The 16,274-nt window shown below is 36.1% G+C and overlaps 1 protein-coding gene across 4 annotated transcripts in view; it reads right to left on the reverse strand.

The window, feature by feature from the left end:
• NSRP1 (nuclear speckle splicing regulatory protein 1) overlaps positions 1–16,274 on the reverse strand; it is a 59,482-nt gene that overhangs the window by 11,316 nt on the left and 31,892 nt on the right. For 2 of the 4 annotated variants that reach the window (XM_046676026.1, XM_046676027.1), the window contains one exon: positions 1,652–1,708. In XM_046676026.1, coding sequence (XP_046531982.1) covers positions 1,652–1,708 — 57 coding nt within the window. Of the gene's footprint in view, positions 1–1,651; positions 1,709–2,240; positions 2,316–4,766; positions 4,798–16,274 lie in introns of those variants that run through there. The other 2 variants (XM_046676025.1, XM_046676028.1) reach the window with 2 other exon arrangements.

Here is a 16,274-nt window from a genome sequence, read left to right on the forward strand (position 1 = left end):
GGGAACTTAACCACTCGGCCACGGGGCCAGCCCCCTCGGGATTTATGATTTATGTGAACAAGAAAAGGCAGCACAAAAATGTCAAAAATACACTAGAAAACAAGAGACCTACATGACCCTGGAGAAGTCACCAGACTCTGTGGAACTAATTCTCTTATCTATATAGTGAAGAAGTTGAACTTGATGGTCTCAAATTCTATTGAGCTCTAAAATTCTGATTCAAAGCACTCAGCATTTATGTTAAAGAATCACAGTGTTTTAAATGTTTTTACGTGTGTATTAAATCATTTTGAGGCTGCTGAGTTACATGTTATATTTCACTAAGAAACTAAGATGTTATCTTAAAATAACTAGGGAGGCAGTAAAACACAGTGGCTAAAAGCTTGGGCTCTGCAATTTCACTGCCTGGGTTTGAACACAACTCGACCATTTACTAACTATGAGACCCCATGAAAGTCACATAAATCCTTTTTACTTTCATTTCCTCAACTGCAAAATGGGGATTATAAGAGCAGCTATCCCATAGGATTATTGTAAGAATTAAAGACCCTTCTTAGAAAGTAGTTGCCATAATGTCTGGCACATAGAAAGTGCTTAACAAATTTATCCTTATTCAGGATTCTAGTTAGAGAAGGGAAAAAGAGGTGACAAAAATTAAAGAAAATGTGGAAGGGAAAGAACTAAAATCTAAAAGAAAGGTACTTTGCCATCTTCATTATGTTCTGCAGCACTTAAATCTAAGATACACTGGTAGTGGAAAAAAAATTAGTAAACCTTCAGGCTTAGTTCTGTAATCAGCTATGTGATTATGAGGGTTAATTTATCCTCTTAAAGCTTCAGATATCTTAATCAGGACCATGGGCAGGTTTGTGAGAATTTTAAAACGATAATGTATGTATATAAAAAGTGCTTGGAACTACTATACAGCACTATAAAATATAAGACACTGGCAAGTTTACTGAAGATTACCTGATATTCCCCTTTCTTGGTAGGTGACTTTCAAATAATTAAAAACTGTGAAATCACTTTGGTTGTCAAGAGATTTTTTTTTTTTTTAACAAGTAAGCTGACGAGCAGGAGTTATTAAATCATATAAACCATTGTCAGAACACTGAGTCATCTGAAAGCAGAAAAGGGTTTAATCTACCACGTAGCAATAAAGAGCTAATTCTTCATAGTTTTTTTCCCTTAAAATTTATATGAGAAACTTGAAATCTATGTAAATCAACAAACCTTTTACACATTTTCAAAGACAAGAGTCACAATAAAATTATTATTATTATTATTATTCTTGAGGCAGATTAGCCCAGAGCTAACATCTGCTGCCAATCCTCCTTTTTTTGCTGAGGAAGGCCAGCCCTGAGCTAACATCCGTGCCCATCTTCCTCTACTTTATATGTGGGACGCCTACCACAGCATGGCTTGCCAAGCAGTGCCAAGTCCACACCCGGGATCCGAACTGGCGAACCCCGGTGGCCGAAGCAGAATGTGCGTACTTAACTGTTGCGCCACTGGGCCGGCCCCTAAAATTACTTTTTTATACACACCTACTCTGTTTAGTCTCAACACCTAGGTAGCAAAACTGATACTTAAAAATGTGAGCTGAAATACTTACGCCACCAAATGCATCTAACTCACTCTTCCACCTTACCTGTTTCATTGCTTGCTTCTTAGCAGCTTCCCTCTGAAGGCTTTCACTCACGGAGGTCTATAAAACAGAAAAATGCTGTCATTGTTTAAACCAATTTAAAATTTCTTTTCTAGTATTCTGGTTAACAACTCGTTCCTTACTTATAATTAGAAATAGAAAGATAATATTATGAATTAAACTAACAATTTCAAGGTCTCTTCCCTACATTTTAGGAAACAAATGAATTTTCATTGTAAGTCATCAGACCAGGCTGTAAGGTTTAAGAGAAAATAGAGTGGTACAGGAAAAAGTAAGGTAACATGGGTTTTTAGTTTCAACTTCACCACTAAGTCAACTCAACCTCTATGGATTTCAATTTGATTTGTGTGCACATGTGAGTGTGTAAGTGTGAACATTTGTGTGTTTGGTGGGGGATGAGTGGTCCCTTTCAACACTAAAATGGTATGATTCCCAGCAACAAAAAGCACATTATTTTAATATTCATCATTGAATATAGTATATCAAGCTTTTAGTAAATGGTTAAGGCTTAGGGGTAGCCAGAACTATCTGTGGTTATCATCATTCAATAAATAAGGACTGAAAAGCCTACCATATCAGGCATTGTTCTAGCTCCTGAAGACAGAGGGAAAACAAGAACAGTCTCCGTCCTTGAGAGATAAATGGTCTGAAAAGGAAGACCAATAACTAAAGCGATAATTACAATATAAATGCGATAAGAAATATAATAAAGGGATAAAAAAGGGATAAAAAAGGGCTGTGGGAGCACAGAACAGAAGGAAACTAAAGGTATAACAAATCAAGAAAGGCCTACCAAAAGAGATATGACATTAGACCTGAATCAAAAAGAATTTAAGAGAAGGCAAGAGGAGTATAGGAAGTAGTAAACATATGGGCAAAGGCAAAGACTTACAGCTAAGAAAAGGAACACAACTAGAATACTTAAGAAAGTAAGTTTCCTTAAAAGCATAAGGCTTTGTAAAATATACCAACCAAAACTGAAATGTTCTGTTTAAATGGGTGAATTTTATGGTATGTGAATTTTATCCAAAAAAAAAAGGGGTATTATGAATTTATTCATTTATATATTTTTAAAGATTGGCACCTGAGCTAACATCTGTTGCCAATCTTCTTTTTTTTTTCCTTCTTCCCCTCAAAGCCCCCCCAGTACATAGTTGTATATTCTTGTTGTAGGTCATTCTGGCTCTGCTATGTGGAATGCCATCTCAGCATGGCCTGATGAGCAGAGCCATGTCTGCACCCAGCATCCGAACTGGCAAACCCCTGGGCCACCGAAGTGGTGTGCGCAAACTTAACCACTCGGCCACGGGCCAGCCCCTATGAATTTATTTTTAATTAAAAATATATGGGGCCGGCTCCGTGGCCGAGTGGTTAAGTTTGCGAGCTCCACTGCGGTGGCCCAGGGTTCAGATCCTGGGCGCAGACATGGCACCGCTCATCAGGCAACGTTGACGCGGCGTCCCACATGTCACAACTAGAAGGACCTGCAACTAAGATATACAACTGTGTATGGGGGGGGTTTGGGGAGATAAAGCAGAAAAAAAAAAAAAAAAATACTGGCAACAGTTGTTAGGCCACGTGCCAATCTTAAAAAAAAAAAAAATATATATATATATAATCCCCAGCCTTAGAACTATACCTACTGACATTTGCTGTTTTCAGTTGTATACTATCAAGTGGCGCTTCTTTTGTTTTCCACGGCAACAAACAGAACAAAATAAACGAGGCTGATTCCAGTTCCCCACGACCATGGAGACAAAATTAATACACAAAGACCATACAAGGAATAGAACACATACTTAATAGACTAAAAGAGGCAAAGAACTAAGGACAAATTTAGGTGACAGTAAACTGACTCCAACTAGAGGAAGAGATGTTGATTAAACAAAATAACAGCGGCTAACATTCACAGAGCCAGGTGCTATGCTAAGTGGATTACCTGTGTATTACTCATTGAATTCAAATTTCCCTGTTATTCTCTGTTTCACCCATTACAATATCAATTTTAAACATTAAAATATTAAATATTCTAATAAGCACATCTCATGAAATTCCTTCCAATATATTTTTATGTATCAGTCTTCCAAATTAAAGTAAATTAAATATATTTTTCTTGATCATTGAGTTAGTAATGTCTTCAGGATTGACTAGAAAAGCACGACTCCAAATGCTGGACTTATACTTCCTTTACTTGCTTTTATTACTTTTTTCTATCTCTCCTTCAGTCTGTCACAGTTCACCTGCTGTCACTTCCAAACTGGTTGCTTCAAGCTAAACCACTGAACTTGGAAAAATAAAACACAAGGCTATTACTTTTTAGACTTCTGTATGATGTAGAATAAGTAGACTGAGAAGGGCCTCTCCTATGCAAAGTACATAAACTTTGAGACATCTCAAGAGGCTCTGTTTCCATGTTTATGGCTGTTTAGCAGGATGAAGTCTGACCTTTGAAAAAAAAATCAGATGTTCTTACGTACAGGGTGATAACATAATGGAGGGAGTATAGTAATTTTACATAGCCTACTCACAGACTTACATCCCCGGAATTCCAAGAGCATCAGTGGATAAAGAGGTAACTCTGAACTTAAGCTGAAAAAGCTAGGGAAGATTATCTCCTTTGAAGCTCATTTGATTCTCAGTATGCTAACTAAAGGGACTCTGACAAGGACTATTAAAGGTGATGACTAAAATGCCAATAACCTGTTTAAACACATACACACAAAAAGTTAAAAATGAAGAGTAGCAGTAAAACTTTTAGTTGTTTCTATAATAGTGATCCTACATGAAAATCAATAAATGTGTTAAATGGTATTTTAAAATCTTCTACATAAACATAAGAAACTCTAATCTAGATCCAGATTGGAGATAAAAATAACTAGCAAAATTAAAAGCAAGATCAATAAAATTTTATATTTTAAAGGTCAAGTCTTTCCAAGTTTTTAGAGATATCCTTAAATTACAATACTAATACAAAATTTAAGACTCAACTTTGAATTTAGTTTCCATAAAAGGGAAGGATATGCAAGAGAAGATAAAAATGGCAAAAGCAGGTCCTTGTGTATAAATTAAGGAAGGCTTCATATCTCACTGAACTCACCAAGAGAAGAAATAGACTTCATATATGTGCCCTATGAATAAAACAAAACTAAGATATATAAGTGCCAACACATGAGCTTCTAACTTTACAGTTAACATACCAGCCTCTAACTTTAGAGCTTATTCAGATTTCACCAGTTAGACATGCAAACATTTGTGTGTGTGTATGCTATTTTACGACATGGCCAGTTTCATGTAACCACCACCACAATCAAGATATTCAACTGTACCATCACCACAATATTCATTTGTGCTACCCCTTTATAGCCATACCCACCTCTCCTCCCCTATCCCCAATCCCAAGCAACCACTAATCTGTTTCCTATCTCTACAACTGTCATTTCATGAATGTTAAACAAATGGAATCATTCTGAGATTAGCTTTTTTCATTCAGCATTATTTTAAAGGAATGTATTTTGCTTAGTACAGATACTATAAAACACTTCAGTTCTTGCCACAAAATATTCTAGCCTACAGATGACCTATGGAACCACAGCTGTTAAACAAATGATGAAGGCTGAATATGATGAAACCACACAATACAGTCATTAACTGATTGCTTTCAAAATTAGCAGGCAGGAAATTATTCTATGTCTGAAGACCAGCAGAGAATAATTTAAGAGATTACTCATTAATGGTGCCTTCTAATAAAACCACAAATTATCATTAGTTTTAAATTTAGGAAGACAAAAATTACTCCCTGAAAGGGACTTTACCTTAAAGAAAAAATAATTCAATTTATAAACTAGTTCAAATGCAAACATTCTGACTGTCCTAAAAGCGCAAAAACTGGAGGAAGATGGGCATGGACGTTAGCTCAGGGCCAGTCTTCCTCAGCAAAAAGAGGAGGATTGGCAGATGTTGGCTCAGGGCTAATCTTCCTCAAAAAAAAAGTGTGCAAAAACTGCTATTGTACCACATTTATCTTTCAAAATAGGTTTTTTACCAAAAATCTCAGGTAAACAGCTTTTTAAAAACCTGAAGTAGGAGTTCCTTGCAAATGTTTCAACTTAATTCAACAAACATGTTCTGAGAGCCTACTATGTGTATAGCACTGAGAGTGGGGGAAGAGCCATATTTGATCAACATCTTAATTTTTTATATCCAATCTAAGAGTTGGTAGGTTCCTATTAGCTTTAATTCCTCATAAGAAATGAACATAAAAAAAGAACATAAATTTCCTGGTCCATTTTATATATGCTAATATAACAGTACTCTCTCTCTCTGTGCACACGCACACACACACTATGATAAAGAGTAAAGACGTGGTCATCAAATACAGGCACCATAAATTGCAGAATTAAGAAGAACACTGCAACTGAATTTTCTCAGTCTTCACTACCTCCATTGTTCTATGTAGAGAATAAAAATTATTTAATCAATCTAATGTTTCACTGAATTACAGTCAGACAGATATAATCTGACTAAAATGGAGACTTTTAAAAATCTTTACGATTAGCTCAGATAAATGGAAGAGAAAGCACATGACTGTGCACTTTTCTTATGTCACTATACATGTTTAGATGGGTTGCCTCCTGGGCTGTGATAATTCCCAGAAAAGAAATAACTCTCAACGTATTATTGGAACTCCTTCACTAATATGTAGAATATAACGACACTAGGAAAAAAATTACAGATACTGGACCATTATTTATATTGTTAAGTTACCTTTCTTTGATCATAAAAACCTTTTTAAAAAGTTAAGCAAAAATTCAGGAAAGTATTCTGATTTTTTCTTTCTGCAGAAACTAATCTGTGATTCCATAACCAATACACCACAAAGGGAAAAAAAAATCACATATGGGCTTCCTTCTGAAAAAAGAGGCTTACCTATCTACTTGTCCAAAATAGCTCAGCTAAAGAAAAAACAGTTCAAGAATCAATCCTACTTTGAATGGCTTATGGTTAGAATTTTCTGTTGTGTTCTGAGAACTTAGAAATGAAAACTTTCTTTGTAAAATTTTTTTTAACTTAGCAATTTATTAAAGGTCTATAAACTTAAGTCATTTATTAAAGGTTCTAGAACTCAGCAATCTCTATTATGGGGTTTATTTGCCCAAATTCACATGACTCTTTTATAAGCACAAAGCCTGTTCAAGAGTTGTGAAAACTAAATAAAATTTTTACGATAAGAAGCAGCTCAGACAGAAACAACAGACAAGGCTATGAACAGAAAATTTAGAAAAGAGAAAATATAAATGACCATAACTATATGAAAAAAATGTTCAATCTTACCAATAACTAAAGAGATGAAAATGAAAACATTAACTTCTATCATCTATCAAATTGGTAAAGATTTTAAAACTTCTATTATCCTATATTGGCAAGGTAACAAGTAAAGATATACTCCTATATTGTGAAAATGTAAAATAGTTCCCATTGGCATAATGTATGAAGAGGGTGAAAAATATCCATTTTTTCTGATCCAGTAATTCCACTTCAGGAATTTCAGGAGTTTTGTACAAAACGAAGATTTAGGTACTGTGATATTCACTGTAGTCTATAATGGGATATCTATTCACATTAGGGAAAACTTTAAGCAACCTAACTTTCAACATCAGAGGATTTAATCAATAGCCTTCCTAAAAGGGAAAGTTTTACAGCCATTTAAAAATCTGTTTTCAACAACATTTAATGGTATGGGGAAACTTTAAGGCTATCTTCATGTTAATCCTTGTTCACTACTCAAGAAGCAAGCCCCCACAATAATCACCCCTCTTATATCATGGCCAATGCTTATATTATGCTTTTTGTGTCTTTTACCTTAACTCAAACTTCCCATTGAGTCCTCTAGAATTCCCACATCTTCATCCTTTTTGATGAACTGTCCCATTACTTTCTTGACTGAAAACTGATGTCTCCCCCAAAGACATCCTTTCTTTGGAGGCTGCTCATGCCACACACAGCCTGTACTTCAGATTAGGAAGATGTGGTGTCTCCTCCTGATTCTAGTGTCATATACTGTTGATAAAAACCTCTGCTCCTTTGAAGCTCATGCTACATGACTATGGTACCCTTACCCCACTCCTCTCTCAATTTATGAACCTCTTATTACTCTCTCTGACATACTGATCTCAGCCTTCCTCTCTACTCTACATCATGCCATCACTCCGGCATGCTATCATCATCATAGATACCTGACCTTGTTTTCCTCAGCTCCAGTTACGTCTGTTTCCCCTCTACTTCAGCCACCTTCTCTCACGTCATCATCTGCAACTGCCCCAGCTCTGAAACTATTAAATTTGGACAACCCACCTGACAACCACTATTCTTCTACCAAATTTCACTGAACAGATGTGCATTACTTCACATCCTAGCATCTTTGAAATCAGAATATCTCTTACAATCAATCAGTGGTGTCATCTAATTGCTGTCAACCAAGAGGTATACTTAATATAGTTGGTACGGCCTGCATGAATGTGAATTTTAAATGTCAGCATCAAAACTTGCAAAGCATCACCGAGCATTGGTGATATAGCATTTGTGAACATTATGCAATTATGTAGAGATAATTTACTTTTGACTTTCACTTGGGATTTTACTTAACATGCCTAGCTCACCACCTCTAAACACCCTCCTTGTAACCTTTACGTCTGATGTCAGAGAGAATGATATAGTGTGGAAAAACATAGTCATCAATGAATCTGAGTGAAAAAATATGTCCAAAGGACTGGAAACATTTTAGGGATTCCTTAAGCAATTAATTTCATTTATATTTTGCTTTTGAGCTAACATCTGTGCCAATCCTCCTCTATTTTTTTGAACGTGGGGCACCTCCACAGTGTGGCTGGTGAGTGGAGTAGGTCCGTGCCTGAGATCTGAACCCACAAACCCAGGGTGCCAAAGTGGAGGATGTGGAACTTTAACCACTCAGCCACGGAGCCAGGCCATATATTTTGCTTTTTATCGATGTATAAGAATAATCTAAGAGAAAAATTTATATCTAGGGGCCGGCCCAGTGGTGCAGTGGTTAAGTTCGCATGTTCCGCTTCTCGGTGGCCAGGGGTTCGCCGGTTCGGATCCTGAGTGCGGACATGGCACCACTTGGCAAGCCATGCTGTGGTAGGCATCCCACAAATAAAGGAGAGGAAGATGGGCACAGATATTAGCTCAGGGCCTGTCTTCCTCAGCAAAAAGAGGAGGACTGGCAGTAGTTAGCTTAGGGCTAATCTTCCTCAAAAAAAAAAAAATTTATATCTAGTTAAGACTAAAAGAACTCCTTCAATATTGTACTGTATACTAACTATATAATCAAAATTCTAAGTGACAAGAAAGACTGTTGTAGTTTAATTGGTAATGTTCTTTCTTTCTCAACGGTACATAAAATAACAGTGCAACTTACAATGTTTTAGATTTGATGAATCACAGTAGCTCTCTTGCTCATTTATTTATTTTCACCATATATTTCTTTGATCTTATGGATGTCCTTAATCCCTTAATTTTTCTATTTTCTATGACAATCTTTACTGTAGTAAATCTTCACCTACTCTTGCCAATAATCTTAACTTCCTTGCCATACTGCTCACCTTTTGCACCTATTTAACAAACCCAAGTCTTGAACCATCTGCTGTCTGTATTAAGGCTGTCACACACTCCTGGAAAATAAAATTTCTTAGCTTCCAGTTGTAACTGGGCTCTAATGCTATCTACCAATTCTCCTTTTTCACTAGTGGAGTCTCTCTTCTTTCTCGACCAACTGTATTCGGGCCTCCTCTCTTTTTAAACGTTTTACTCCCTGTCAACTCTCTCTTACACAGAGTATATGACATTACTGCCACCTTTTAAATACATGATGAAAAGTTATGCACAAAAAAGGTACAAAAAAATAACCTAACACCTATAAATTCATTATGCAGCCTAAGAAATAGGACATTATCAGTAGAGCTGAAGTCCCCATATATCCTTCCCTAATCTTATCTCCTACCCTTTCCACCCTGAAATTTGTTTATAGTCTCCTTGCTTTTTGTTACTTTTGCTATGTATGTATTGAAGGAGTTCCCCAAAATATGCTGCTTTGGCATATTATTTTGAGTTAAAGACACTTGAAAAACAGCACATGCAAGGGGACTCTGATCTTCCTTTTTCTTCCTAAAAGCAGGAGATAAAATTCCCATGTGAAAGGTGCCTTCCCTATACGAGGAAGAAGAAAGTTTATCACCAGAGATGGGGAGTCAAGGCCAAAGAGAAATCTACACAAATAGACCTTGTTAAAAATAACTCTATCTTCCTTCAGTCTCCCCATACATTTTAGTTGCTTTTCCACAATTGCTACTCTTTGTTCAACCTAGCATATAAGCACTTATGTCTAATCACTTCTTTGGGTCTTCATTTTTCTTGTGAGGACTCCCATCTACACATAAATGAACTTCATGTTTTTCTCCTGCTAATCTGTCTTATGTCATTACCAGCCAGAGACTAGTAGGTTGGACATGTATTTTTGACCTTCTCTACAGTATCTATCTTCAAAGGATGCTGTTTGATTTTGCATGATCTGAACTTTTATCCATTTCTGTGCTGATGAACATTTATTTGGGTTACTACTTTTTCTTTTTTTCCCAAAGCAGCTATGAATATTGTTGTGCAGGTGTCCTGATACACATGTAACTATTTATGAACAGAACTGCTATGTTATAGGGCATATATATCTTCCAATTCACTAAATAGTGACAAATTGTTTTCCAATGTGGTCTAACCAATTCACACTCCCATCTACAGTGTATAAATTCCCACTACTCTATCCTTGTAAACATTTTATATGGTCAAACATCTTATTCCTTAGGCAATTTTATGGTCATAAAATGATTTTATTTTGCACTTCCCTTATTATTGAGGCTGAATACCTTTTCACATATTTATTAGTCAATTAAGTTTACTTCTCTGTGAAAAGCCTATTTATGTCTTTTGTGCATTTTTCTATTTGGGTTCTTTTATTTTTTCTTAATGATTTCTTGGAGTTTTTGGTACAGTTTGGACAACAATCTTTTCCTCCTTTTATGGTTACAAGTCTCTTTTCCCTCTCTAGAGCTTGTCTTTTCACTTTTTAAATGATATCTATGATACTGCTGTCTTCAAAGGGACACACCAAATAAGAACTCCCCATAACTAACTCTCACAAAACCTAAAAATCTTAATGGCATCTGGAACCATGTTCAAACCTCTCCTATCTGAAAACAAAGAACATGCTCTCCTTATCGCCACCCTATGAATTCCTGGCATCCCATCAGAGCCAAAGTTGTCTTCTACTCTTGATGCCTCTATCTCCACTATTCATTCCTCAATCCCAGTGCAACCCGGCCTCTGTCTCTACCACTCCACTGAAATTGTTCACTCTGAAACCCTTGTTGCTAATCCCAAGCAATACTTTTGTTATTTATCTTATCTGACCTCTCAGAAATACATGACACAGTTAGTTGATCCTTGCCTTGCTTTAGACTCCCTTAGGCTCATTTCCTTCTTTTTAAAATTAGGATGATTTTTATTAGTTCCCCTCTCTCCCTTTATGTCCATTCTCAATTAGCTACTTTCATTCTCTTGAGTTCGCCATGCCCTCGTGCAAGTCTAGGACTTTGTATATCTAACTCCCTCTGCTTGGATAATTGTGACTTATTCTTTTTAGGCTTGGCTTCCTTCAGGAAATCTTCCCTGACTCCAAAAATGCATTAGATATTCGTACTCTCCTAGGTACATCTATATTTTCTCATTTTACTTATTCCATACAGAAGATGTCATTTTACTTAGCTGTTTCCCCTACTGACTAAAAGTTTCACAAGGACAGGGACACTGTCCATCTTTAACACTTCTGTAGCTTCAGAAACTGGCAACATGCCCAGCACATAAATATTTGTTAAATAAATAAGTGCTCATACTTATGGTTGTATTTTCCACCACTATTATGTTTTTTGTGTATGATATTTTAAAGGCTTTAATAATTTCCTCAGCCTTTGATCCAGAAATTACACTTAAAGAATTCATCCTCAGGAAATAATACCAAATGTGTACAAATATTTAGTTCTAAGAGTGCCTTGAAGCATAATGCAATTTGTAAAATTGAAAAATTGGTAACTACTCTAACATTCAACAATAGCATGCCTAAACTATGGTTTATTCATATAATGGAATCCAATATGACCATCTAAAATGATACCGTACATCTATTAATATTTGAAATATACATATTATTTAACCCAGAAACCTCATTCTTGGGAGGGTATCATAGAAATAAAAGCAGCAGAGTAGCAAAAAAAATTTGGAATGTCCATCAATAACAAAATGGTGGAATAAATTATGGTCTAAATATACCATGGAGCTGTTGTTAAATGTTTACAGTGGTTATTTCTAGGTGATGGGTCTAACAGTAATTTTTATTTTTTTGTCCATACTTTTTTATATTTTCTAAATGGTCTGTAAGGAATATGTATTTTTTTTATATAACCAGAAGTTACTTTAATTCATTAAGTAAACAGCAGTTATTCTAATTTATTAAGTAACAAAAGCAAATTTAAGATCCTACTAAGAAACTAAAAGTTAACAGGCTTAGTATCTTAACCAGCTGTGGAATACGAAGTGTCATCTGCCTTTGTGTGGTCAAAGTTTCTAATTTTTTTTTTTTTTAAAGATTGGCACCTGAGCTAACAACTGCTGCCAATCTTCTTTTTCTTCTTTCTGTTTTTTCTCCCCAAATCCCCCCAATACATAGTTGTATATTTTAGTTGTAGGTCCTTCTAGTTGTGGTATGTGAGACGCTGCCTCAACGCGGCCTGAAAAGCGGTGCCACGTCTGCACCCAGGATCCGAACCAGCGAAACCCTGGGCCGCCAAAACGGAGTGTGCGAACTTAACTACTCGGCCATGGGGGCAGCCCCAAAGTTTCTAAGTCTATACCTTTAGTCAGTTAATATTTAATGTTGCTGGCCACTTCATGCCCAACAACCAAGAGAGAGTTGAGAATACACTCTATCCTTCAAAGACCTATTATCTAATTAAGGAAACAACTAAGCAACTAATGCCTTTATAGAACTAAAGAGCAATTAACACCATCTTAACAGCATTTATTCATTCATTCAAGTATTTACTGAGCATATGTCATGTACAAGGCACACTATTCAAGGTGTTGGATAAAAAAACAAAAACTCATGCTCTCAATAAACTTATAAGGGAAAAGACAAAAACACAAATAAGTAAAATCTATATCAGATATGCTGCACTCCATGCAGAAAAACAAATCAAAGAAAGGTACAGGGAAAAAGGAGAGGACTGAATTTAAAATAGGATATTCAAGGAAGGTCTTGATGAAAAGGTGTCATTTGAACCAAGACCTGCAGAAGGTGAGAAAACAAGTCACAATGAGATTTGGAGAAAAGCTTTTCAAGTACAGAGAATAGGCAAGAGCATACCTGATGTGTGTAAGGAAGCACGCATAGATGGGACAGAGTCAGTGGAGAAACTTACTATAGATATTAAGAGTTCAGAGAAAAGAAAATCATGCTCTGAGAGAGTCAAAGAAGCATCTATGGAGGAGGAAGGACTAAGTCAAATTTAGAAAGATGGGTAATGGGGAAAAAAAGGCTATATTATGGAGGAAACCCCATAAAGAAATACAATGACATAAATATGGCAACAAAGAATGAAGAGATCAATATAACTATAACAAATTTCTGTTTGGGGGCTAAGAACTAAAACTGGACTTAGACTACATCATGAAAAACAGTTGGAACTCTGAAAGCGAAGCAAAGACAAACAAAATTGTTAAGTTTTGTTCTAATCTAATGAAAAAGTCATTTAGAAAAATGGTCTGGAGTCAATGCAATATGGATAATAGGGAGTGAGACTAGGGGCAAAGAAGTCACGAGACTATGGTAGGTGGGAATGGACAGAAAGGGTAAATTTAGGCGATATTCTAAAAGAAACAGAACTTGGAAACAGATGAATACAAGGAATCAGAAAACAGGATCAAACATGGCTTTAAAGTTTCTAAGTTAGGAGACTACAGAAATAGTGATGAGAGGTAGAATGAGACATGTTATAGAGAGATTATTTCATCCAGAGCTGTGTTTTTAGAAATAGAACAAAATGGGACAAAAAACTTTGTTACAAATTGAACAAAAAACTATACTCCCTATCCAAAAAGATAAGAATGTATGTTTTTGAAAGTCTTATTACAATAGTTCTCCCACCAATAACTCAATAAAATCTCATATATAGGACATGATCCTCATAATGTTACCTCTGTAAAATACCCTATTGCATTATAAATGGAGAACTTTCTACTTTGTTCTACATTTTTCTCTAATATCTAAACATCTGGGTTTTGAAGAATAGGAAAAGAATCTAAAAATGTACTCATCTGAAACAATTCCTTAGGAAAGCAAATTTCCAATCAGTGGGAAAATGATAGACTATATGATAAAAAGTATGGAGACAACTGTCTAGCCTTTTTTAAAAAAAACTGATTTCTTACTTCACCTCATTCCTTATAACAAACACCAAAATTACATTCCAGGTGTTATCAAACATTTAAATGTAAACACAAGTTGTAAAACATCAAGAGAATAAAATGTTCTATTAAAAGGTAAAATAACAGGATGGCCACAAAGGCTGTAGAGCAACCAGAACTCTCATATACCAATAGTGGAAACATAAAATGGTACAACAACTTTGGAAAAGAATTTAGTAGTTTCTTAAAAAGTTAAACATACACCTACCATGTGACCTAGTCATTCCATGCCTAGGCATTTACCCAAGAAAAGAAAGCATATGTCCATACCAAGACTTCTACAATAACATTCATACCCATTTTATTTGTAACAGCCAAAGCTGGAAACAATCTAAATGATCACCAACAGGTAAATAAATAAACAAACTGTGGTATATTTATATAATGAAATACTAAGAAGGAAAAAGAATGGATTATTGGAACACACAATATGAATTAATTTCAAAATAATTAAAGAAGCCAGATCACCCCCCTATTCCAAAGTAAATATTGCATGATTCCATTTATATAAATTCTATAAAATGAAAACAACAGTGACAAAAAACAGATAGTAGTTGCAACGTAGAGTTGAAGAGCCCAGGGCACACAACTGGGAGGTTGGATGATGAAGAGTTTTTCAGAAATGTTCTTGTCTCTCTCCAGTCTCCTGTGAGGCCAAAAAAAAACCCCTACTCTAAGGTAATGTTAGAACAGCACTCCAGCTTGGCTGGGGTGGCAGCCTCGATCTTCTCTTCTCAGTTGGCTGAACAAACTTCCATGGGAGTTTGTTCTTGATAAAGAGTAACTCTCAGAGTAACTCTCTGATGGAGTTAGTGGAAAGTGCCCTGAGGGACATGGTTACGTGGATAGAACAAATGGGAAACCCAGATTAACCTCAAAGGCTCTGTGCCCTTAAGGTTTTCTTCCTTTCTCCTGACAACCTTACCACTCTTCCCAGTAATGATACCGACCCTGATATCAGTTTCCCCACATTAAACCCAGCATATATGAGGTTAAAAGCAAAACACCCATTCCCTGCTTGCTCTCTGGCTTCCTGGCTCCAGAATCTACTATTCTCCATGGAGACAGACACCATCAAGGACAAGCACCTGGACTATCTCCTCCTGCAAAGAGATACGGGCTGGTGGGAAAGCTGCTGACCAGCAAGGTCATGAGCTCCCTCCTGTCTGCAAGTAGTCTCGAGGCCAAAGACAGGCTGGTGGGAAAGCTCCGACCAGCAAGGCCATATGCTCCCCCTCCCCTACCTAAAGCCCCAAATAAAAACCCTTCCTTTTAGCTTTTCAGGGAGTTTGGGATTTGAGCATTAGATGCCCTCTCTCCTTGCTCAGCGCTGTGCAAAAATAAAATACCTACTTTCTTCCACCACACCCAGTGTCAGAGACTGGCTTGCTGCACAACGGGTGAGTGAACTCACTTCAGGTTCAGTAACAGTAACAGTACCCACTAACTCAATGTAGCTGATAATCCCAATGAAAAATACATTCATGAGAAAAAGAAGTACAAGGAGTATTAAAATCTTTTTAAAGATTAAAAACAGGACAAAAACAGAATTTATGTCAAAAAAGCCAAGATTAAGGAACCAGACAGAATATAAATTTTAAATGACCATAATGCATATTCTCAGAAATAAGAGAGGATACTGGTAACACGAAGCAGAAACAGTAGTTTTTAAAAGAAACAACTTGAAATGTTCCGGAATATATAGTTAAAATAAAAATACTGAGAGACGGATGAATGGGTTAACAGATATAGCTGAAAAATATTTTAGTGAGCTAGAATTATTAGGCTAGGAAACATTCCTGGAACATATGAGGATGGGATAAAGAGATTTTTTAAAAAGGTACAGAGATACGAAAGATAGAAGTATCAACATTCGTAAAAGCAGAAGACCCAGAAGAAGACATATAAACTAAGCAGATTCAAAGATGTATTTGACTGACAATTTTCTAGAATTAAAGAAAAAGTCACACTGAACAGACTGTGAATGCCAAAGAGGATAGACAATAAAAAGACACAC

The sequence above is a fragment of the Equus quagga genome, chromosome 11 (genome assembly GCF_021613505.1).
Source record: "Equus quagga isolate Etosha38 chromosome 11, UCLA_HA_Equagga_1.0, whole genome shotgun sequence".
NCBI lineage: Eukaryota > Metazoa > Chordata > Mammalia > Perissodactyla > Equidae > Equus > Equus quagga.